Source organism: Sitophilus oryzae, unplaced genomic scaffold (genome assembly GCF_002938485.1).
Source record: "Sitophilus oryzae breed Bouriz unplaced genomic scaffold, Soryzae_2.0 scaffold_637_pilon_pilon, whole genome shotgun sequence".
Classification (NCBI taxonomy): domain Eukaryota; kingdom Metazoa; phylum Arthropoda; class Insecta; order Coleoptera; family Curculionidae; genus Sitophilus; species Sitophilus oryzae.
Window position 1 is genome coordinate 1,982,840 of NW_022147237.1, and position 25,057 is coordinate 2,007,896.

Here is a 25,057-nt window from a genome sequence, read left to right on the forward strand (position 1 = left end):
CGACGATGCAAGACCCGGTATACTAATAATACTGTTACCTAAATACAGATAACTAATTAGTTAAAAAACCTGAAGGTGACATTAAACGAATTAAAGAAATGATTCATTCATTGATTGATAGTAATTACCCACTAACTGTATTTTATTAAATAATAAATTAATATACCTAATCTAATCAAACTGTTTTAATTTTATTTTTTATTGATAAAATTTAAGGCACTTTTTAATATGCTACTTTTTTGTTTTGCCCTTTTTTGTTCTTTTTAATTCATATATATTCCTAGTTCATTTATTCAACTTAATGACGTTGCCATAAATGGTTATTAGTTTTTCAAATAATCCATTTTATTAGAGCTGTAGTACTTGTATTCAGATAGTATATAGAAGAACAGCTATGAAACTCGATTAGTTATATTTCAGTCATTTTAGATGTAAAACTATTATATGGGAAATGTCATCGTTATTTCTAAGCCATCTGTCGGTGTTTATTTCTGATCATACGCTATTTTCTCTACATAAAACCGTTATAAAACTATTAATCACATAGTAACAGAATTTGTCAGTAATTGAAAACAGATATTATCCAAAATTATTTGATATCATATCATATCAATAGAATTATTTTCTATCATACAAATTATTCTCGAAAAAAATACTTTCTTTATCTTTATTATCTAATATACTTGGGGTGTAGTCTAATTTGGTATTTGTTTTATTGTTGCGAAATAGTGTCAAATAATAAACAATTTTAGAAGATATGATTTATGTCTTTTCCAATAAATTTCCTTGTGAACTACCCGGACTTCCAGCCACTTTGTGTTGTGGTGCTTGACATATGGTGTGCAATACCTGACTTGAATGTTTCATCCCTTTTCATATGGTTTTATGTTCGTTAAGTCGTACATTTGGGGGATCTTTTGTTTCACCGATATACGCCCTTATGAGTTCACATTTGTTGGTAAGGACGTGGCAAGTCTTAGGTGATCTAGATGAATGTTGGCGTTTCTTTAACTTATTTTTTTATCCTTTTTTTCTGCCGATGTCATTGGTCAATTTTTGTTTTCATCCAACTTTTCTTTGGGACATAATAGGTTTTTGCGTTCGTACTGGAGAGTTTTCACTGAACAATTCTTCATAGAAAACATACATTGGTGTGCAATACTTGACTTGAATACAATAAAAACCAAATCAAACTGGAAAATTATTTTTTGACTTCACTTTAACTCTAATTAATTTGAGGACTGATAACACTGGACGATCGTTTTGCTAACCACGTGAGCATCATCAGCCGATGATTAAAGCTTTTAATCATCTACTAATAATATTAACATGGTTACCCAAACAAATAAATTGCTTTGATATATTTTGGTGTTTTATTATTTCAAAACCATACTATCCTGAAAATTACCAATAGATATAATTAACCTAATCCCTCGTTAGATAAGATGATTGAACATTCTCGTTGTTCGGCTGTTGAAGCGATTATCAGACGCAATTGAATGATCATCGATAAAGAAAAAACAGTGAACGACAACAAAGCACCTTTAATTATTTCCCACTCTCTCCGCTCGGTCTGGCCGACTCGCCCGCTCCACTATACTCGAAATTCCTGCCCGAAACGCGTATAACGAAACTCTTTATTCGCATTTTAACCGTGTATAGTCAACGACGCGCCGCGCCAGTCCCTGCCCGAACTGCACGATGTCGCTTTTGGCGCGCTCGCACAGCCAAACGCAAAAACCCCAATACAAAGACTACGTTACGTTCTTGGAGAGCTACAAGAATGGAAAGAGGGACGATCAGAACAGTGTCATGTCTTCGGACAGTGGAATAAACCTACCCTTATCGCATTCGTCCAGTAACTCGTCGATTCTCAGTGATAGTGTCCAGAAACCGGCTCCGATCAAACCGAAACAGACCGTCAAAACGGAGATGTTTATCGAAATCAAGTCTCCGCCGGTTATTGCAAACAGCACGAAAGTTTTCGAGGTGAGCAATATAAACAACCCTTCTGAAGCGACGATTTCTGTAAGCAGTACTGCAAAAATGTTCGAAAATAACTCAAGTTCCTTAAAGCCGAAAAACAGCTTCTCAAAGAAAACAAAGATCGAAAAAATAACGCAGAAGTTTGAGAATAATTCGCAAAGTGGTCAAGTCACTGCGAAACTTCCCCCAAAACGAGCACACAGTATCGGTCAGGTATCGAAGATGTTCGAAAACGAAAGTGTAGTTGCAGCAAACAAACCAAGAAATTTCAATACCGTTCCTAAACCGTTCCAGAACACTACGCTACCAAAAAACAATTTGGAACATAAAGAAAAACCGGCTTTATCACCAAGACCTCTAATAACATCTCCTAAACCAACGTTTGTTCCACAATTTCCAATTCCATCACCTGAACCTCCAAAATGTTATTCAGACAGTACAGATTCGGCGTTATCATCACTATCCATCTCACCTTCACCTCCACAGTCAATAAGCCCACCTCCAATTGCACCATCCATACCACCACCGCCTCCACCTCCGTTACCTCCAGTGAATTTTTCCTCCAAACCCATATCTGCCACAACTGTCTCTAAACCTGTTCCTATTCAAACCAACCATTTTACTGAAACGGCGTTACCAAGTCAAGAGAATGGGCATAACGGATTGGTTACTCCAAATGGAACGTTGGATAGAAACGATCCAAGAGTGAAGAAGGCAGTATATGGAGCTTTAAGGACCATGTACGGAGCTTACCATGATCAGGCCAACGACTACTTGGCAACGTTGCCGAAGAACAGAGTTAAAAGGAACAATGGACTGGACAGTATTATTAATAGTATAGCGTAAGTAGTTTTATTTTGTATTTATTTGGTTTTCTTTTTTTGGGGGTCTTACAAAGAGCGTAGGAGATATATTGAAACGTTTAGTACTAAACTTACAAACACGATTAAATTATTCATAAAATAATGCGGTAATAATTAGTATACCGGGTGTTTCTCAAAAGTGGCTCACCCCCTATAACTGTTTTATTTTCTCAGATAAAAAAACGAGAAATTGTATATATTAGTATATGACATTAATTCGGATTGATTGACGTATTCAATTGTTTTCGATCACTTCTTGTTTGACTGGAAATGACTACAAACTAAAACTTCTGATTTTTAAATGGCACCCTCGGTATTTTTTTACTTTATTCGATAGAAAATGACACTCTGAATAGAATGACATATCATATGTAAAATTTTGACATTTTTGCTTAAAAAATCTTATTTTAAATTTCAATCTAGAAAGTCATGGCTGTGTTAAAAACACTAATTTTTAATCAAGGAGCCTTGGAAATAAAAATTTGAACCTCTAATGTTTTTCTTGTTTTGTCCTGGCCGGTTAAAAGCTGCCCAAATCGTATTTTTAATCTTATCTCATTTTTTTCAAATTTCCAAACCAAACCAAACCAAACTATATCCGAAAATGTCAAAAATTGACATATTATGATATAGCATTCTATTCAGAGTGTCATTCTCTATGAAACAAAGTAAAGAAAATGCTGAGGGTGTCATTTAAAAATCAAAAGTTGTAGTCATTTCCGGCGAAACAGGAAGTCACCGAAAACAATTATTGAATACGGCAATCAATCCTAATTTATATCATATACCTACCCTTGATTATGGATATAAACAAGGTACTTACTAATGTAACAAATCTCGTATTTTTTATCTGGAAAAATAAGGAAGTTGTAGAGGTGAGCGACTTTTGAGAACTACCCGGTATATTTATTATTTGATTTTTTTTTATTTTCCTTTATGTACTATATGTACCAGTCATTTTTAAAAAATAAGTATTACTTTTATAGTACCGGTCGCGACTATCAGATGACATTTGTAAAATCGAGATGTAAAATATGTAGAAAATTTTTCATAAACAATTAACAGAAGTAAATAACTTCATCAATACAACATCGTGATACCAGGAATAAAACACTAATAAAACAACCATTGCTGATATTTAGTGATCTTAAAAATTTGTGAACATCATGAAAAACAATTTTTTACATAAATTATTCAGAAGCAAATATTTCAAATGATACTAAACGTATGTTGTTAAAATTTAAGTTTATAGGAACTAAATAGTAAAATTAGCCGATAATAAGCACCTATTAAACTATTAACGTATTTGGATACTTTTTATTGTTTTATTATTAACTTTTGTAAGTAAATGACTTACAATATATAGTGAAAAATATGAGTTAAAACATTGATTGGTCGTGATATTACCCTCCAATAATAACTTGCTTAAACAAATAAGTTTACTTATAGTTCAGTCATTGGGGATCAAAGAAGGGGCCTGCTTGGAAAAAAGTCCGAAAGTTTTGAAACTTTGCAGGTTTACAGGTTTTGGGGTCCCTAACTAAAATCCCTAAATTGCACATTTCCAGACTTGCCGCCATCTTGCCAAGATGGAGCCCAAAATCGGTATTTTGTAAATATCTCGAAAACTATGCGTTTTACGCGAAAATTTGAGGAAAGCAAAATTAAAGAGAATAAAATTTTCTATAAAATATGTTTTATGAAAATTTTCGATGAAGTCAACCATTTAGGCACAAAATCCCTGTAAATTTTACAATTTTGCGTAAAATATGATATATTATGTATAGTCGATTTTCCGAAATCAAATGTCGATTAGGGTTCACTAAAACTAGTTTTAGTTTAGTTTCTTCAATTTTGTCATGAAACAGTGGCGTATCATTAATTCGCTCATTAATTTATGAATAATTAATTGTCGTGGTGGACAGCATTCATTGCGAACTTACCACCAGATTCAGCATTGGTCTGGTTGTACAAAAGATGCCGAAGAATGGGGTTCGAAGAAAACGAAAACAGGCATTACTCCAGTCACAACGTTGAAAGATCCAGCTCCAATATCCCTGTTGGCATTTTTATCCTATAAATGCAAAACCAACAACTATGGTAAAGCCTGCGGATGCAGAAAAGCAGGATTAAAATGTTCAATGATTTGTGCATACTGCAATGGGAAATCCTGTGACAACGTCACTGAAGTGTCACTCGACGAATCCGACGAAGAGGAGTTGGACTTGCCTGTAGATATCCCTCTAGCGGCTGAAGATGAAGAGTTGGACGTATTGAGAGACCACCCTGATGAGCCCAGCACAGTAGACACGACCGACTTTGACATCAATGATCCAGATCCGTCGGTCTTGTGCAGATAAGTTAAAGTTTTTAATTTATCTAGTGGAGTAGGCCTCCGGGGAGACCACGTTAAAATAAACGCGCCATATACTTTACCTCTTGGGTGGTGTGGAAACAAGTACACATTTTCAATAATTAAAATTAATTATTTATAAATTAATGAGCGAATTAATGATACGCCACTGTTTTATGACAAAATTGAAGAAACTAAACTAAAACTAGTTTTAGTGAACCCTAATCGACATTTGATTTCGGAAAATCGACTATAGATAATTGTGCTGATTTGTGCCTAAACGGTTGACTTTAGCGAAAAATTTTTAAACCTTTTTATAGGAAATTTTATTCTCTTTAATTTTGCTCTCTTCAAATTTTCGTCAAAACGCATAGTTTTCGAGATATTTACAAAATACCGATTTTGGGCGCCATCTTGGCAAAGCGGCGCCGGCGGCAAGTCTGGAAATGTGCATTTTATGGATTTTAAGTTAGGGACCCCAAAACCTATAAACCAGCAAAGTTGCAAAACTTCCGGACTTTTTTCCAAGCAAAAATCCCCGTGACTGAACTATATGGTTTTGAAGAGAAGATTCAAAGCAATTGAAATTAATTTTCCTTTGATAAAAATACAAATAGTTAAATCGCAAAATGCTAAATTTAAACAGTTTTAAAATTCAACTGAAATTGTTTCATCCTCATTTATGAACCATGTTTTGCTGTTGTGGTACTGAACTCATCAAAAACCTCAACAAAATAGTATTTCAAGAAAAATCTAATTTCATTGGATAATTTTTCATTCTATAAAATGATATACTTAAATTATTCTATTGTAAAATATGAATTAATTTACCAAATAAAAATCAAAAATTATGCCATTGTTAAATCTATTAAAATGACCCGAATTGGTATTTCTACGCCTACTGTGACGCTGTTTTTTAACGTAAGAGTCTGTAATTTACTGTATGATAAAATAACTGCAAATATTTTTAGGGGTGGTATATTTCGACCCCAGAAACACGTCAATGTTTTTAAAAAAATTTGGAAATTTCTTAAATTTTTAGTTAAAAACATAATATCTTCATAATATGGCAACATAAGTTGTGAATTAAATTTACAAAGAAGAAAACCGAGAAAAGATCCAGCGGTTCTCAAAATTTAAGCGAATTTTTATTTTATTTTCAAAGTAAAATAATTCGGTTATTTTGGAGTTATTTGAAAAACGGCAAAGAGAAAATATGTTTCCTTTATCGATATCTGCCAGCCCTGGAACAAGAACCACCCTGTATATTGAGTAAAAATTATTTTGAAATGGTGTAGTTTAAAATTTGAGAAAAACTATATTTTTGGAAATATATTAATGTCTCTATCGTTCTATCCTTTTTAGTCTTTCTGGGTATCAATTTTTGACAAGTTTATGTCAATTTTTAGTAAATGACGTCTAGAGATTGACCTCGCCAAAATTATTATGGATTGTCATTCCCCAGCCGTCTTTGACGCCGGTTTTTTCGATCATATGGTGTTTAATAGTTGATCGTTTAACATTTAAATATGATCTAGAATAACTGATAATCAGCTGTCACTATCATTGAATTACACAGTATACAAATAATTAAGTTTTGCTGTAATAACAGTTTTTAAACATCAATAACTGTGTAAAGAAATAAATTGCTTGTCAAGGTTCAATATCACTCAATATCATTTCAAAAATAGAATTAGAGACAGAAAAGTCTCTAAACATCATGAAATACGGAAGTGCATATCTTTGACCAATAGAAGTTGTAAAATAGTGTGTCCCCGGATTCCCGGACTGTCTTTCCAAGAGGAAAAAAAAAACTTTTTTATTATTGACATTTTGAGAACAATACATTTTTCATTAAAAAAATTGCCTATTCTAAAATGGTTAATCCCGTGTATGCTTTTCCAAATTTCCATACCGTTTTAGAGAAAATTAATAAAAGCATGAAAATATGGTTGAATTTTTTCCTGTCAAATAAATCAAAAGGCAATAATGGTAAATATAATTTCAATTTCATTCTTTTGATATTATTATTAAATTAATTACATTATTTTTATATTCCGTAACATTGAACTAAATAGTTTTTTTTTAACATTTTTAAACAGCAAAAAATATTATGTTAATTAAAATTCTATCAAATAACAATCTATCGAAAAATGAAAATGAAATTATATTACCACAGAAACGCGTTTTGATTTCTAGGACTTAGGTAAAAATTAAATTATATATTGATGTTTTTTTTTATTTTATGTTTAACGATATGTAAATTTGGAAAAGTATAAACGGGATTAACCATTAACAGCAAGCATTTTTTTATGAAGAATGCATTCTTTTCAAAATGTAAATAATAAAAAATTTTCCCTTTTGTAAAGACAATCCGGGGACATACTGTATACTAGTAATTTCAATAGTAATTTCAAAAATTGATGTTCCATGGAAACTTTAAAATTATATATATTTTTTTTCTTTTTTATCCACAACTTTTATAAATAAAACCTACTAAGTATTGTACTAAGGCAAGCGATATTATAGTTCTGTACTTGAAAATTTTGTGAAAAACTATACACTCTATCACAAATACACAAATTATTAAAAATTTAATAAATAGTATTGCTTTACAAATAAAAAGTTTCAAATTAAATGCAAAGTAATTCTCCAATTTGATTAGACTACGTGTCGTGTTAGAAAATACTTAAAACTTACGTCATGGTACATTATGGTGCATATTAACTCTTAATTAAGGCCCATTTAAACGTAGAACTGCCTTTAATCATTTCACTAAATTTAAATGATTAAAATCTGACCATCCTGTATCTTTAGTTATGTTAACTTGAAACCATTTTTATTTTATTTTGAACTATTTCTAAACGATAAAGTGAGTCATTAAAAACCAAACCTGATTTTCTTATCTTAATATGACTAAAAAGCAACAAGTTATTTAGAAAAAAGTATGGGTAATTTAAAAATGTAGATTAGTAGAAACTGTAGATATTCTTATTTGCTCAGAATATATAATTTTTAAATATAATTGAAGGTAAAGTAGTTTCAATTTCTGAAAGTATCGTATGACCAAAAATCATCGGTGGTGCATCGTCATTAAAAACATAGAAAATCGCTGAAAATTTTGAACTATCCAGATATTGGCTACCCTGTTAATTTTACAGCGAATTTGTCAATATGTTTTTCAAAGGTTTGAACAATTTGAACATTTTTGGATAAGCTGATTTTGAGTAATTTGAGAAAATCTGCATCTATTTTTAAATTAAAACTGAACAAGTAACAAAACTAGGCAAATTTCAACATACCTTACCTATAATTTTATTATTATCAAATTTTAAGTGTCTTGGAAATGTATTTTTTAATTTAATACTGATTCGAATGAGGCAAAAACCTAAGTTTAGAAAATACAATTTGACATTGACAAAATTATAGAAAGACAAATTAAGGTACGTTAGCATTTTGCCAACCAAAATTATTTAAATTTGGCATTGTATATGCACCCCTGTATGGGTGTTTCAAAAACATGTGCCATCTCTCGTGGAGAGATTCCTTACGTAAAAATAGTACTTATTTTTCATATCAACATATATGTAGGTGCGGTTCTGCTTTGTTTCGTAGCTACAGGGTGTTAAAATCTTTATATTTTTTGATTCTAATTATTTGGTCATAGGATACTTTTTAACGTATTTTTTACTGTAAAATAAATAGAATAAGCAAACTGTAGATGTTTCTAAGACTAATTCTTGCATGTTTTCTTTGTAGATCTCAAGGTGGATTGGAGAAATTAACCGGTAGGGGTAATCCCAACACTGAAGCGGAGTAGATGGTTTTTGAAACATAGTAGAGTGTGTTTGAATAAAATACGTACATCGATCGATTTCGATATTGTATCGTTTTGGAAATGGTTATCTTGAAGGATCTGATTGTCCTGGTCTTTCGAGAATATTTAAAATCTTCCGAACGAATGATTTCTTCGAAAATGCTTTTCAAATGCTTTGTTAATAGCTCTTTATTTTTTATTATTTCTTTAACTTACATATATTATGTAGCGTCTAAGATCTTAGTATCAGCCTATTATAGTTTTGGGCTTTCCTATTATAAGACTGTATATTTTTGCTGTTATTTAACTTTTTTGTGTTTAAATAAAACATATATATTACAAAATTTGTATTTTTCTTTTTTACTAAGGATGTTTAAAGTATATCGATACACATACGTATAACAAAATTGACTATAGTTTAGTAAAAATTTACATAATATTCAGTAAACTTTGGTTTAGTTTTGATTACAAGGACATTAAATAAACAATTTTGTAGACAATATATTTATCAAAGTAATTATTTTTATTTTATATTTATTTTCAAAATAATAATCCAATTCCCTAATAATATTGTTTTTGACGTTATAGACAAAATCATTATTTGGATAAATAAAATCCTTATTTTTTGATAGTTCTCTACAAGCTCAGTAATTTGTTTTTACGCATTACCCTTTTTTTTTCGTATACTTTCATAGAAATATTTTAACAGTTGGGGGTTGGGATCTTTGGTGTTCATCACAGCAAAATAAAACACTAAATCGCTGCTATAACACACCAAAACACTTTTACATTTACACTGGACGCGCGTTTCACTAACCATGTTAGCATCATCAGCAGATGATTAAGACTAAGATGGTTCTTTTAGTCTTAATCATTTGCACTAGACACACTATACTCGCGTTTCGCTAACCATGTTAGCATCATCAGCAAATGATTAAGACTAAAAAACGATTTTAGTCTTAATCATCTGCTGATGAAGCTAACATGGTTAGCGAAACGCGCGTCCAGTGTAAAAGTAAAAGTGTTTTGGTGATTTAGTGGTTTATTTTGCCGAAATATTTTTCATTTCACCTCTGTTACTGAGTACTAAAAAATTGTACTTTGTACAGAGTACAATTTTTTTTATTTATGAAGATCCTTGCAGCTGGTACAAACCGGAGACACTTGTTCCTCAAACTAGACATGAAACAAAAAATATTAGGATCCCCGTAATTTCCATGACACAGGGTGATTTTGAAAATGTTACGCTTTTGGGACTTCTGAGCTCAATCGTTTTTAAACTTATCAAAAAATCAAAAGCAACAGTCTATAGAACTTTGTTTAGAATCTAATAACTTTTTTGCTTAATATTGACCGTGGTTTAGTTATTTTTTATTATTTGGTTGCCTCTATCTCTCTGGTTGTCTCAAAAGTAATAAAGCTGTTCAGTATTGCTAAATACCAATTGTTTAATTTAGTTTCACAAAATGTACCTAAGGTTCCTGAAAACCGCGAGGTCCTATCTATACAGGGTGACAATTTGCAAACGGACATTATTTTTAATACTGCCTCTACCGATGATAGTATGAAAATTTGGCGAAACACGTCATTTGTTGTCGTGTTACTTTCAACCCATTAACCCCCAGGGCACACACCCCTAAAATTTTAAATAGCAACCCCTATTTGTTTTACCATTTTTGTGTTTCTTATAGAATTCTACATAAACTGCATTATTTTTTTGAGAATTTTATAAGAAACACAGAAATGGTAAAAGAAATAGGGGTTGCCATTTAAAATTTTACGGGTAGGTGCCCTGGGGGTCAATGTAATGAATGTAACACGACAACAAATGCCTCAAAAATTGTCCCCCTTGATATGTAAATTGACGTATTTCGCCAAATTTTCATACTATCATCGGCAGAGGTAAAATTGTCACCCTGTATATTAATCATAAACGAGGCAATCTTCAATTGCTACCAAAATGAGACACTCCTTACAAATTAATTTGCTGCGACCAGAGTGAAATTGTAACAATATCGATATTATTTATATATGTATAGATACCCAAAATATTGATACATCCCTAATTTCTCATTGATAATGAAAACGCAGCGGTTTCGAAACCGCTATATGCCGGTGTAAGCCCTGCAGTGCGTTATGTGTGGTACCAAAAGAATGTTGATATGTTGCAATTTTATTTATGGAGCAGGGGCATAGTTTATACCGGTTTGGTGGTATGCTGTGTACTCGCCATTATGTATTGGACAAAGAAATGGACTCTATAGAGCTAAGAATAAGGAAAAGGTTCCTTTGTTAAGTATAGCTATACACAAATTAAACGGATGATAGTTCTTGTAGTTCAGTGTTAAATCACTAAAGCAATAAATATTCAAATCTGTTTTGCTGTGTTTTACAACAGTTGTATTTACAGAAGTAAATAAATAAACTTACTCAAATGTCTTATCAAAAATAAACATACCCCACCATGTAACTGTATAAGTCTCAACAAATAGTAGCATTGCATCTGAATAAACAATGCCAATTAAAAATAAAGAAAGGAAAACATAAACTGCATAAAAAATAAAAAAATAAACTAACAGGTGATTGTATTTCTGATACGAACTGAAGCTGATTAACAGTGTGATGAGACAGTCACTAGGAAATACTAACAGTGAATGTGATCTTTTAAAGAAATTTTTCGACATTTGCTATAAATTCTAAGCAAACACTAGTAACAGTAATATTTACTAAAAGTTGTCAGTGAAAGTATATTATTTCGTCCATGGCCCCCATCTCATGTTCTGTCTCTAAATTTCTCGTAATCTTTCTGTAATTTTTGTAGTCCATTCTTCTTGTTATGTGTCCTGCACCAAAACCATTATTTATATTATATACCGGGTGTATCTCAAAAGTGGCCCACCCCCTATAAGTTTTTTATTTTTTCAGATAAAAAAACGAGATTTGGTATATTAGTATTCAATTGTTTTTGGTCACTTCCTGTTCCACCGGAAATGACTCCAACTTTTGATTTTTAAATGGCACGCTTGGTATATTTCTACTTTATTCGATAGAAAATGACGCTCTGAATAGAATGACATATCATATGTCGACTGATGACATTTTCATATAATATATGGCTTAATTGAAAATGTAACATGCGGTTCATAACGAAAATTTGACTCGAAATACCAAGTGTGTGGTTCTAAATTATTTGTAAAAAATGCTTTTCCAAATATGCTAATGAGCCACCCTTGTTAAATTTTAAAAAATTGAGATACCATTAAAAATACAATTTGGGCATCTTTTAACCGGCTAGGACAAGACACGAAATATATTAGAAGATCAAATATATTTTTCCAAGGCTCCTTGATTAAAAATTACTGTTTTTGAATACAGCCAGGCACTCTAGATTAAAATTTAAAATACGATTTTTTAAGCGAAAATGTCAAAAGTTGACATATAATATTTCATTCTGTTCAGGGTGTCATTTTCTATCGAATAAAGTACAAATATACCGAGGATGCCATTTAAAAATCAAATTTTTTAGTAATTTCTAGTGAAACAGGAAGTGACCAAAATCAATTGACTACGTCAATTAGTCTTAATTTTTGTCATATACTAACATACCAAATTTCATTCTTTTATCTCAAAAAAAAAATAAAAAATTTATAGGGGTGAGCCACCGTCGAGACGCACCCGGTATTATTATATTTACAGTACCATAATAAACAAAGTACAATACGTAAAGTATAATATAAGTAATACAGTACAATTTAATCAAAGCCTCACAATCCAAAACCAATAATATTTTAAATACTAGAGCGCTTCCCTAAATACCGGAAATTGGTAAAATTGTTACCAGCCAATTCTGACTATAATAAAGTTCTATTTAAAAAAGTCTTTCACAACTGGCTGGAGAAGTTCTTTTAATATCAGTATAGGAACACTCAGTAACTTTTGCTCATAAATGACCAAAAATCTGTTTACATCTTTATCTGTCGATCATCATCAATGTCTTATTACAACAATATCATTATAATTTTATTTTTAGAATTACTTAAACAATAATTCAACTGTTCATATCATCATCATTCATATCACGTTGCAAAAGCAAGGATTATTACAAACTTGTAGTAAATCATTGCGGACATTTCTCAAAAATATGACTTTATTGTCTTTGCGACACTGAGAACCATGAAACACACGACATACGCCCAAGATCTTTAATTTAATAAGTTTATTTTTGTGGTCAATGAATAACCGAGAAAGTAAGCTTTATGAATGCTAATGTTCTACGAACATTTGCATTATGTCATTTTTATTTACGCTTTACGCGATGAATTATCAGGAGTATTAGTCATATTATTTGTTAGTTCGATTTAAACAAATGGAAATATGTTTTTCTAATTTATTTGTTTTTTGCAATAAAAAATAGTAAGTCGATATTAGTTGCTAATGAAACAGAAATCTTAAAAATTATACAGGGCGCTACAAATTCGAGATACGAGCATTGGTATCTCAGTAACCGTAATAGATACGAGAACATGGTTAAATTGGGGCAAAGTTGCCGCTTTGGGATGTTCACGAAGATGCCATCAAAAAAGTTTTAAAAATTTCAAGGATTGCTGAGATATTTGGAAAAAACGGATTATTTTGAAAATCAATTTTATTTTTTCCTATCGTTACTTTTTAGAAAATCAAAACATTATCATAGCCACTTTATTAGGACTATCTGATAGTATTTTCAGATTTTCAAATTAGCTGAAAATTTGTGAGATATATCAGAGGCCAACTTAATTTTTTTAAATACGGACCTGCATTTTTTATTTTAGGTTTTTAAAGAACTCGGTCTCCTGAGTACAATGATATGCAACACTTAATTTTTTTTTGTTTTGGACAATTGAACACAATTTATTTAAATTAATTTCAAATCCGGCTCTTTTTTTTTAATATTTAATATGTTCATCGTTACAATTTTGAGAGAGAGATTAGCTCTCAAACCTAACAATGACGTGGGGTACAACATTGAATACGGAAAATCAAATGCAATAAAATAATAATAATAAATAAATATAATATAATATAAACAATCAAATCATTCCCCCTGAAGATTAATTGGAAATGGTAGAGGGTAGAGCAGTATAATAGCCAGCGAGGTTCCTGGACCTGTCGCCAAGGTTCGGAGGGGGCATTACTTGACGTCATTTGTAAAAGTGAAATCAATGCATCTCAACATTTGCAATAAAGAGTACAAAATGCATTCAGAAGTATAAGAAGAAGATCTGTTCAAAGGGCTATAAATAAAAAAAAACATATTATTAGATCGTACACTGAGATTTCAAATTCACAATTAAAAATTAAAAATAATATCTTTAAATTGCTGACCTGGATATTATTTATTTGAATCTTTCAATTGGCTCGATTTTCCTAATTCAATGTTAATTAGCGCTGATCAATATTGTTGAGATAAATATAATCAGATTAAATAATTAAAAAAAAACAGAGCCGTACTTGAAATTAGTATAAATAAAAATTAAAAAGTTTTGTTATTGTTAAGGCACCCAAAACAAAAAAAAAGTATAAAGTGTGGCATATCGTTGTACTTGGGAGACCGAGTTATTTCAAAACCTAAAAAAAATTGCAGGTCCGTATTTAAAAAAAAATAAGTTGGCCTATGTATCTTACAAATTATCAGTTATCAGTTAATTTGAAAATCTAAAAATAGTGTGAAATATCCCTAATATAGTGGCTATGAGAATGTCCAATTAGTTTTTTGATTTTCTAAAAAGTAACGACAAGAAAAAATAAAATTTATTTTCCAAAAAATCCGTTTTTTTTTCAAAAAGCTCAGCAACCCTTAAAGTTTTTAAAACTTTTTTGATGGCGTCTTGGTGAACATCTCAAGGCGCAACTTTGTCCGAATTTAACCATCTTCATATCTATTACGGTTTCCGAGATACCGTTACGGTTTCCGACCATTAATGCAAAAAACTTTAAACAGATTTGCGTAACTATCAACCAGAGATGGGTAACACCCGGTATGTTGAAATTTAGGTAGATATGACGATTAACCAATAACCCTTTGACATGAATTAATTTCCAATTTCCTGAAACTAATAATACCAATTCTAATTAAACTAGCTATTATTTTAGCAGAAATCTGTTTATGTAATAAAAGCTCTTTTGTTTATCGTTAAGATTAGCTGGAACTGCTCTTTCAAATAAAGAATTAACAAAGTGCATTGCTATTTATCCAGAAGATGTTTTTATTTTACCTGTTTACTTGAACATAAATTATTCGTATTGTTGTCTTACGAACAATAGATAACAAACCCAGTTAAGTAGAAATGGATTTGTCATATTACAAAATGCACTTTATTGGGCTTTATTTATCTCTAACTCTGAAATTGTGAAACATGTTCTTTCTAACTGCACTACCGTGTAAAATACAAGCTTAAGTTGACTGTAATGATCATTATTTGTTATGGTTTATGGTCTTGTACCATATTTCAGATAAAATAAACAACATATTTTTATATAAACAATACGGTATTTGAGGTTAAATAATACAATAGCGTGATACATTCTGTATCTGTTATAGATTAAATTGGATTGACAAATATTCTTAATAAAATACCATTTTTATTGTTCTTGTTGAATAGTTTAAGATATATTGGAAACCATTACAATTGCTCTATTATACCTATATAGGCACTAAAAGGTTTAGACATATTTATTCAGAAATGACTAAACATTTCTAAGCCAGAGTCTATTGCTAGAGATAATCGAAAAATTGACTTGGGATGGGCAGTTTTTGAAAGATTGCTCCATATCCTAAAGGATAGCGACTTCTGAATTTCACTGAAGAAAAATTATTAGTATTGCTAGTCTTACAGTTAACATTCGGTGGTAGTGTGATTACCCATGCTTCCTAAAATACTACCCTGACACAAATCAGCTACAATAAATTGAGAGTCTAACAAAGGAATATGGGAAAAGAATTATGTTCAAAATCATCTGATGAGATCACATAATAAATTTTGATAACAGAGAAAAGGTTGAAAGATGGACATGTGGTGGAAAAAATTGTTAAAATAAAATGAAGATGGGCGAGAATGATAGCGAGATATATGGAAGATACACTAAATAGATTTTGGAGTATCAAATGAGACTCGATAATAAAAGCAGTGGAGGGGTAATCCTCTGATGTAAATCTGTATTCCGACGATGTAATAATTGATTCCAGGAATTTGAATGCCACTAGGATAGAAAAAGGTAGAAACCCTTGTAGAAAGCTTACTCCAGTAGTAGACTAATATAGCTGAGAAATGAGGCAAATTTTACCTCATTAAAATGAACCTCGTTTTGTAGCCTTAATTGTAATTAACTGTATGCTTTGTTGTGCATGTTGTCCCAATATATAGACTAAAATAAATGAATAAACAATAGTTTTCTAATGATATATTATATATTAATAATTGGTAGTGTTATTAGTGCTGGTAGAAATTAGTAATAATAAATCTGGAAGGTGCAAGACTATAAAAATTGATGAAAAGAAGACATTTCAATGCAATAGGAAGTAAAATAAAGAAAATTTGGACTCATTTACAGTTCGATATTATAGTATATTATTAATTAGCTTGAAAATTTATGAGAACCTATTAATTAAAATTACTACACTACTTTTCAGAGCAGTCATTAGCCAAATTATCATATCTAGACTGATCGCAAATGTTTGGAAAATAAGCATTCCAGGAAGAAGATTATGTTTCTATCTATCTTGTGGCATTTTATGGTTTTGTATAGTATTCAAGTTTAGTTTTAGTTTAATTTTGTTACATTTGTGTCTCTTTTCAACCTTTTCCAATGATCAAATAAAGAGTATTTGGTAATGTCTTTTGCTTTGAAAACAAATAAAAATTTTTGACAAATTTCTTATTTGTATTACTTCTTCAAATCTTCGAATTATATTCGACTTTCAATACAAGAGATTTGTTGGAAAAATATTTAAAATCCCATAAAATCACTGAACATTGGACTGTTCACGCTTTATTAGTTTAACAAAAATAATTGTACATTTATTTTTACATGTACATATTGCATAAATAAATGTGTTAACGCTAGATTAGCAACTAAACTTTGTAAAGTACCAGTATTTTTTTCAGTACTATATTTAAAGTGATTTCAATTACAACTAAAATTATAAAATTAATATCACTATTTAATCAAAAAATTTATTATTTATAATACCTACTTCATACAAAGCTAATCTATACTATTTTAGTTTAGTAACTGTCAAAAAAGATAACTATTAAATTTTTGAAGTACCTACATAAGAAAGAAATATTATCAAAGCTTAATTATATATCTACAGCTGATATGAATGAATATACAACTTACCTATATGTTCTATATCAAAAATTAATATAATTACAAAAAGAAAGTCTATTGTACATTGTACAGGAGAATTAATATTTCGTACTTTCTTAGTGCTTAAGCAATATAAAAATAAATTCTTATGTAGTTAAAAACGTATTTGTCCATCCAGTACTGATGCTTTTTGGATGCTAACATAAATATAGTGGCATCTAATTTGTAAACTCAATAAGCCAACTTGATTTTTCCCTCTACAATTTCAAAGTATTGAAATCATCTTAGATAAACATACACATAAATACCTTAATAAATACTATCGACATAAAATTCAATCTCAACAAGGTCGTTTATATTTTTATTTTATTAAGTACTCTTAAGTTTATCAATAAATAAGCATTATGAATAGAGATATGTCTGTGTAATAATATTTTATTTACACCTCAGAAATTTACACCAATATTATGTATGTTTCAAGTTAACTATACAGTTGGAATTAATATATTAGTATTTAGTTTGACAAATGTTTGACAACATAATATGAAATGTTTTAAATATTTTTATCATATTTAAATAAAACTACCCTATGGTCGAAAAAAAAACAGCGTCAAAAACTTCTGGAGAATAACAATCGATGATAATTTTGTCGAGGTCAATATCTAGACGTCATTTACTAAAAATTGACATAAAATTTGTCAAAAATTAACACTAATTATCGAAACATTAAAAAAGGATATAATGCTTGCAGACACACAATATTATTGCCAAAAAATAAATGTTCTCGAATTTTAAACAACTATACTATTTAAAATCATTTTTACTCAATATAAAAATAAATTAAAATCTTCCTAAGGCCAACTGGTAAGCGCCATTATAAATAAAAGAGAGTACGGGCCAAGTAAATGCCGTCTAGGGCTTGACCTCACCAACATTATCATCGATTGTCATTCCCCAGCCATCTTTGACACCGATTTTTTTTTATCGTATGGTATTAAAAAACGACATGTGTAATTCTGATGTGCCTAAATGTTATCTGAGTCTAAAAAATATACTTTATATCAATAACAGTAACATTTGGGGGCGTATACTGAGACTTAACTGAAAACACTGTAATTTAGCTTTTAATGAATACTCTAGGCCAAAAAATACAAATAAGGACAAAATCAAGTGCTGACACTTTACAGTATGTTACTTTTATTGCATTTTTTTTAACAATTCTTCATTGCAAAATCATAAGACACAATCATGTTTTTAATTCAGTTTCTATATGAAAAAAACGGTTATGTTATTTTATTAAGAGAATTATTTTTGATATTTCGATCTAAGTATCTAATTTACCACATTCCTTTAACATATGTATTCTTTTCGCTTCTTTTTCATTTGTATAAAGGAAAAGAACTCGAAATACAGCCTTGATATGTCGGCTTTTAATAGGGTTTTTAGCATTGAAAGAGAAGCTAATTCGCAATATAAAAGCAATTTTCTCTTACAACCATATATCTTGGCCATATGGAGCTTTCGATGGGTTTATTTCACCTTTTGATAGGCTTATTTGGGAACCGGATCACTTTTAAAAGGCTGTTAACTTTCGGTTTTTGAAGGTGTTTCCGAAGAGTATCGTCGATAATACGATTATCCGAAAACCGAAAGTATAAGAAATCGACAGGAAATCAGCATTACATGACAGCGAGTTTTTTCGTAATATTAGTCCTCAAAAATCTTGGTTTATTGCCACTGAAAGAACAAATAAAAAAAGTTATTAGTTGAAAAATTGGGGAACATTTTGATTTTAAAAGATATTAAAAGTGATTATTGATAATTAAAAGTTACACCAATTTTCATAAATATGTTACAAACGAGACTAAGTAAGTATGTTGATGGTTATTAAAATATCTACACAGTTACTACACAGAGAAACAAAAGGTAGACGCTTAAATTACATTGAACAGTTAGAAATACTAAAATCTGTTAAAAACGAAAATAATGTTAACGACCAACAAGGATTTCTAAACACATTTTTTATTACCCCTATTGTAAACTCTCTGAACCCACCCCCATAGTAAATATATATAGTTACAGTGTAGTTAGACGATTAGTTCTTAAAAAACTCTTGAAAAAGGCCTAACAAGCCGAAACATATATGTTGAGTTAAAGTTTAAAGTTACTCTTATTAAAAGTTTTTTGAAACATCTAAAAGCGTGCTTTATTAAAATACTAATATTTCAACGATGTTTCACAAGGAACCAACCACAGCTTCAGTACAATTTATTAAAATATCAATATTATCATCGGTTGTCTAAAGTATGATAAAAATGGATAACATAATTTTGAGTCTGTTCAAGTTGTTTCAAGAGCGCCAAACTTTGATGTAGTTACAGGGTTTTACAAGAATACTGATAACCTAGTTTTTCAGAGTTATGTGCCACTGTTGAACTACAGTTTGTATTGAAATGAAATTTTGTGAGCAGATGCAAGTTAATCCAGAGCACTTTTTAAAAATATAGAGAGTTTTACAGGATGTCCCCAAATAAAGTTACGTATCAAAGTTGTGTTTTTTGTAATGGAACACCCTATATATTAATTGGTTTTTGGATTCTGGGAGAAAAATAAAGGTGAGTTGTATAAGAGAAGTGTATGACTAAAATCACAACTAAATTGTTATGTTTTTTGTCACATTTGACATTTTCTAGAAATAAAGACCAATTTTTAAATTAGAATAAAAGCTACCTAAATTGGAATTTAGCAGGTATAGCCTAATATGTAGTTAAATTAACTATTGTACTTTAAATCAAATTAAAACTTGATCTAAAAAGCTATACAGGGTGAGACAAAATTAATATTGAACATTGGTCACCTTGAAAAGCATGTCGCTCTTTTATTTTAAAAAAACAACCATTAATATATTATTCCGATATTCAAAGGAGAATTCATGTCTCTTCAAAATACTATTAAGGTTGCCTACCCCTCAAACAAATATTTACCTAGATATTTTCATTTACATGATTTGATCTGAGTAGATCTTTATTATTTGATAAAATCTAGGTAGCTATGATATGTCTGATGTTACTTCAACATATCTGTCTAATTAGTCCAACTTTAACAACTTGTTATCATATTGTGTCAGTTAAAATAAAATATCTATTTATCAGAAATTTGCTAAAAATACATACTTATCCAATACTTAAATGCACCTGATTTTATCTATTCTGGATTTTTTTATGGGGATATGTTAAAGACAGTGTGTACAAAATTCGGCCAACTAGTATCGACAACATGAGAGAAATTATTGTAGCTGCTTTTCGAGGTAGAACTCCACATATACCTTTTAAAATGAAAAGATCCTTTTGAAAAGACAATAATTTATGCAGTTAACAGGAGAGGAAGAATTTTGAGCATTTGATTTCCTCTAGCTAATTTTTGTCTCATAATGCTAGGTTTATATCTAGTTTTAATTCTGTAATAATTTAAATATGTTTTAAACGTGTATCTTTTTTATGACCGTTGAGTATGTTACTTTACAATCTTTAATTTTTGTTAAATTAACAAAAAGTTAACACACAGAGATTTTAGCCCCCCTAGATTTTTTCACATAATAAAAATCTACTGACGCAAAATCATAAAAATTAAAATATCTGGGAAAATCTTTGTCTGAAGGGTAGGCAACCATAATAATATTTTGAAGATATATAAATTCCTCATCGAACACTGGAAAAATATACTGCGTGTTTACTAAGCTTTTAAAAGTGACTAATGTTCCATATTAATTTTGTCTCACCCTGTATAACTTTTCGGGTCAAATTCCAATTTGGTTTAACATACAATGGTTATTGTAATTAAATATCAGGCTATGTAAGGTCATGGAAACTGGATTCAAGTGGCACAAAATAGAAGGAAATGGCTAGAGTTAAGGGAGGCTTTTGTTCAGCAGTGGACGGTATAAGCTAAATGATGATGATGATGATATGTAAGGTCAACTAAAATTTAGGTAGCTGTTATCGAAATTTACAATTTACTCTTCATTTTTACAAAATGTGAAATATGTCAAAGTCCTTAGATTTTAGGTTTGGTTTGGAAGAATTTTTTTCCTAGAATTCGAAAATCAATTAATATATAGGGTGTTCCATTATAAAAAACACAACTTTGATGTGTAACTTTTTTTGGGGACACCCTGTATAATTTTATATATTTTTATAAAATGCTTTCAGTTAACCTACATATCCTGCCAAAATTTCATTTCGATATAAACTACCGTTCTCCTTGGAGCATCTGCGGCGTATGAGAGCGTATCTCACCCTGTAGAGTGAAACTCTTTTAACAGGCAATGTTTGTTCATGTGTCCATCTGTCCATCTACATGTGTATGGCAAGTAAAAAAACTTAGTCAATTAATACTTAATACTTGGTCAATTGTTTTTTACACCAACCAATTTTTTGACACTTTTATGGTTGGCCAGCATACCTAACTTCTTTCATTTTCAGTATTTTTTTTATTTTGCTCTAGTATTAATCTCTGGTACTAAGTTTTAATTTTGATTAATAATGATCATTCGATAGTTTTATAATGATATGAGTCATGAGTATACCAAATTTAGAAAACAATTTTCTAAATGTAAATTAGTAGTCTAACTATACTGAACAATAACACATTCAATTAGGTACCCGACGTAAAACAGATACTTTTTGAATAATCTATCGGTTAATTTAAGTCTATTATTTATAATTTTACCGGGCAAAGGAAAGAAAATACGCAATTGAAAGTTGTTGTGCATGTAGACAAGCAAAAATATACACTTTAACCTCCTCAGTTCCCACTGTGAATCATCATGTTTCGCCTTGAAAAACATACGCATCATTAAAATATTCCATTAAATTAATTTATGTGTAAAAAACGTTACAATTGTAATTCAGGGAGTAGCAATGTCATTACCTTTTCCCATTCCGTTTTTATACTACCAATTATCAACAAAACCAGCCTGCTTTTTATGCAACAATTAAAATTGCATAAGGCATTGTTTTATTTGTGGGAATAAAGCATTTTTAAAATAATGTCTGTACCACTGTTCTTAAAAAAACTTGGATATTTTACTACTGAAACAGAAATCCTAGATATACAGATATTTTTTTTGTAAAACGCCCTGCCTAAAATCCCAAAGATCCATCCAAAAATTTGTCATTGTCTTTTTCAAAATGTTTAAATGTACTACTTAAAGAACACTGTAGTTTCTTTTAGCAGCTTTGTTATATTGTTTATATCATTCATTATTTAGGTAACTCTCATCAGGTATTAGTTGTTATTTTTTGATTTGAACAATGCTCTTTTTGGATAAATATCAGGTTACTCATAGATTTGTCAGATCAATGTTCAACAGGCTCACCTCGGAATATTCCCAAAACTAAATAATTTATATAGATGGTTTAGTCACAGACAATAGCTCAAGTTGTGCATTTGTTCATGATAACTAAAAACGAAGATTTAAACATCATCATTTGACATCATTCACATTCTTCATGCAATAACTGCTGGCAATAAGAGAGGTTCTAAAATGCTTCCTTTCTAGACCTCGCTGCACTTGGCTCAATTGCTCAGACTCTTGCAGCCCTTTCATCTATAGGAAGACTGTATCCAAATAGTACTTTAGAGGTCAGTGACATCTCTAACATAATAGATGAACCTCTCCTCTACTAGTACACTGTATTACAGTAGTCTAGTACACTGTATTCACCAACTAATAAAATCATATCAATTCTCTCTGATGTAGGATAAGTTTCCATTTTAGGAAAATTTCTGAGATTTTTTTTTTGTTTTAACTGACACAAAATGATAACTATTGGTAAAGTTGAACTTGATAATGTAAGCATGTCAAAAAACCATCTAGATTATCCTAAATATTCATATTTCTCTTAATATTTCTTTAAGTCTAAATAATCAATGCAAGTTATTGGACTTATCACTCTCACAATGTCCTCACCATCACACGCTTTTCTTGTTAGTAAATTATAGATACTACTGAAATACTAAAATATTGATATATGGTTACCCTCACGCTCCTCAGAATTGGACAAAGAAAATAAAGTCTTCCTAATCTGGGTGCCAGCCTACCAATGGATAGAAGGTAATGAAAGTTAGTCTAGTACACTGTATTCACCAACTAATAGAATCATATCAATTCTCTCTGATGTAGGATAAGTTTCCATTTTAGGAAAATTTCTGAGATTTTTTTTGTTTTAACTGACACAAAATGATAACTATTGGTAAATTTGAACTAATTACACACATAGGCAACTATATTGAAGAACGTCAGACATATCACAGCCTAGATTTTATCAAATAATAAAGATCTACTCATATTAAATCATAAAAATGAAAATATCTAGTAAAATCTGTGTTTGGGTGGTAGGCAAGCTTAATAGTATTTTGAAGAGACATGAATTCTTCATTGAATATCGAAATAATATACTGGGTGTTCTATTTAAATTAAAGGAGTAACTTGCTTTTAAAGGTGACCAATGTTCAATATTAATTTTTTATCACCCTTTATAACTGTTTGGGACAAATTTTGATTTGATTTAAACTACAATAGTCATTTTAACTACATATTAGGCTATATCGGGTAAATTCCAATTTCGGTAGGTTTTATTGCAATTTCAAAATTGTTCTTCATTTATAGAAAATGTTAAATAAGTTAAAAACCTTACATTTCAGTCATATACTTCATTAACAAAACTCACCTTTATTTTTCTCCTAGAATCCAAAAATAAATTAATATCTAGGGCGTTCCATTACAAAAAACACAACTTTGATGTGTAACTTTTTTGGGGACACCCTGTAGAACAGACTATCATTTTTAAATGTGCTCTGAATTAACCTAGTCATCCATATCCTGGTCGAATATGAACATTTGTCCCAATTTAAAACTAGTCTCGATCTCAATAGCTCCCTAATCAACATATTTTCAACACAAGAAAGATCTAAATTATTTGGCTTTTTTAATGACACTAGATATTGCCACAAGATTTAACGGTCATAAAGAAGAACTAGAAACTAACTAAAATACGAAACACCGTGCTAAATAGCTATTGATGCTGATGCTGCTTCAAAATAAAAGTCTTTTTCTTCTTCTACTTTTGTACTTTTTAATTTATTAAGCGTCAAAAACAACTTTGTGTAAAATTCGCTATACAATATTTATTTGTTAAATCTTCCCAAATTCCTTAGATTCTATTTCGTACAGACATAGGAACAATTAATAGATTCGAGAACTAGTCATGATGATCAATATCAAAAAAGTATCTTTCGGTTTAAGTCCTGAGATATTATATGAATGTAAAAAAGAATATTAAATACTTATCTATACTAATATCCTAGTATATAAAATCCTTAAGTGACTGACTCACTTAGTAATCACGATCCTGCTCAAACCACTCAACGTAAGAAGCTCAATTTTTGCATACAGGTTGATTCTAGGGTGTAGAGGAGTAGAGGTAGAAGGGGGTTTCACCATCAGTGGAGCAGTGGAGCAAGAAGCCGGAAGTGACGTCATCAGCTAGGAACATGTAAAATAGGCTAATAAACAAGAATAAACAGGTTTGAACCGCTTTGAATCGCTTTAAAACAGAAATAAACGGGTTTGAACAAAAAATGAACAGGTCTGTTGTTTTACGCTAAAAAGCCGTTCAAAGCTGTTCA

The 25,057-nt window shown here is 30.4% G+C and overlaps 2 protein-coding genes across 2 annotated transcripts in view; both read left to right on the forward strand.

The window, feature by feature from the left end:
- Window positions 1–25,057, forward strand: part of LOC115887760 (putative mediator of RNA polymerase II transcription subunit 26) — a 151,651-nt gene that overhangs the window by 49,362 nt on the left and 77,232 nt on the right. The window lies entirely within an intron of this gene.
- Window positions 1,541–9,363, forward strand: LOC115887762 (formin-like protein 7). The gene is made up of 2 exons (XM_030907259.1): window positions 1,541–2,828; window positions 8,962–9,363. The coding sequence occupies exons 1-2, from the start codon at window positions 1,702–1,704 to the stop codon at window positions 9,020–9,022; spliced, it is 1,188 nt and encodes a 395-aa protein (XP_030763119.1). The 5' UTR covers window positions 1,541–1,701; the 3' UTR covers window positions 9,023–9,363.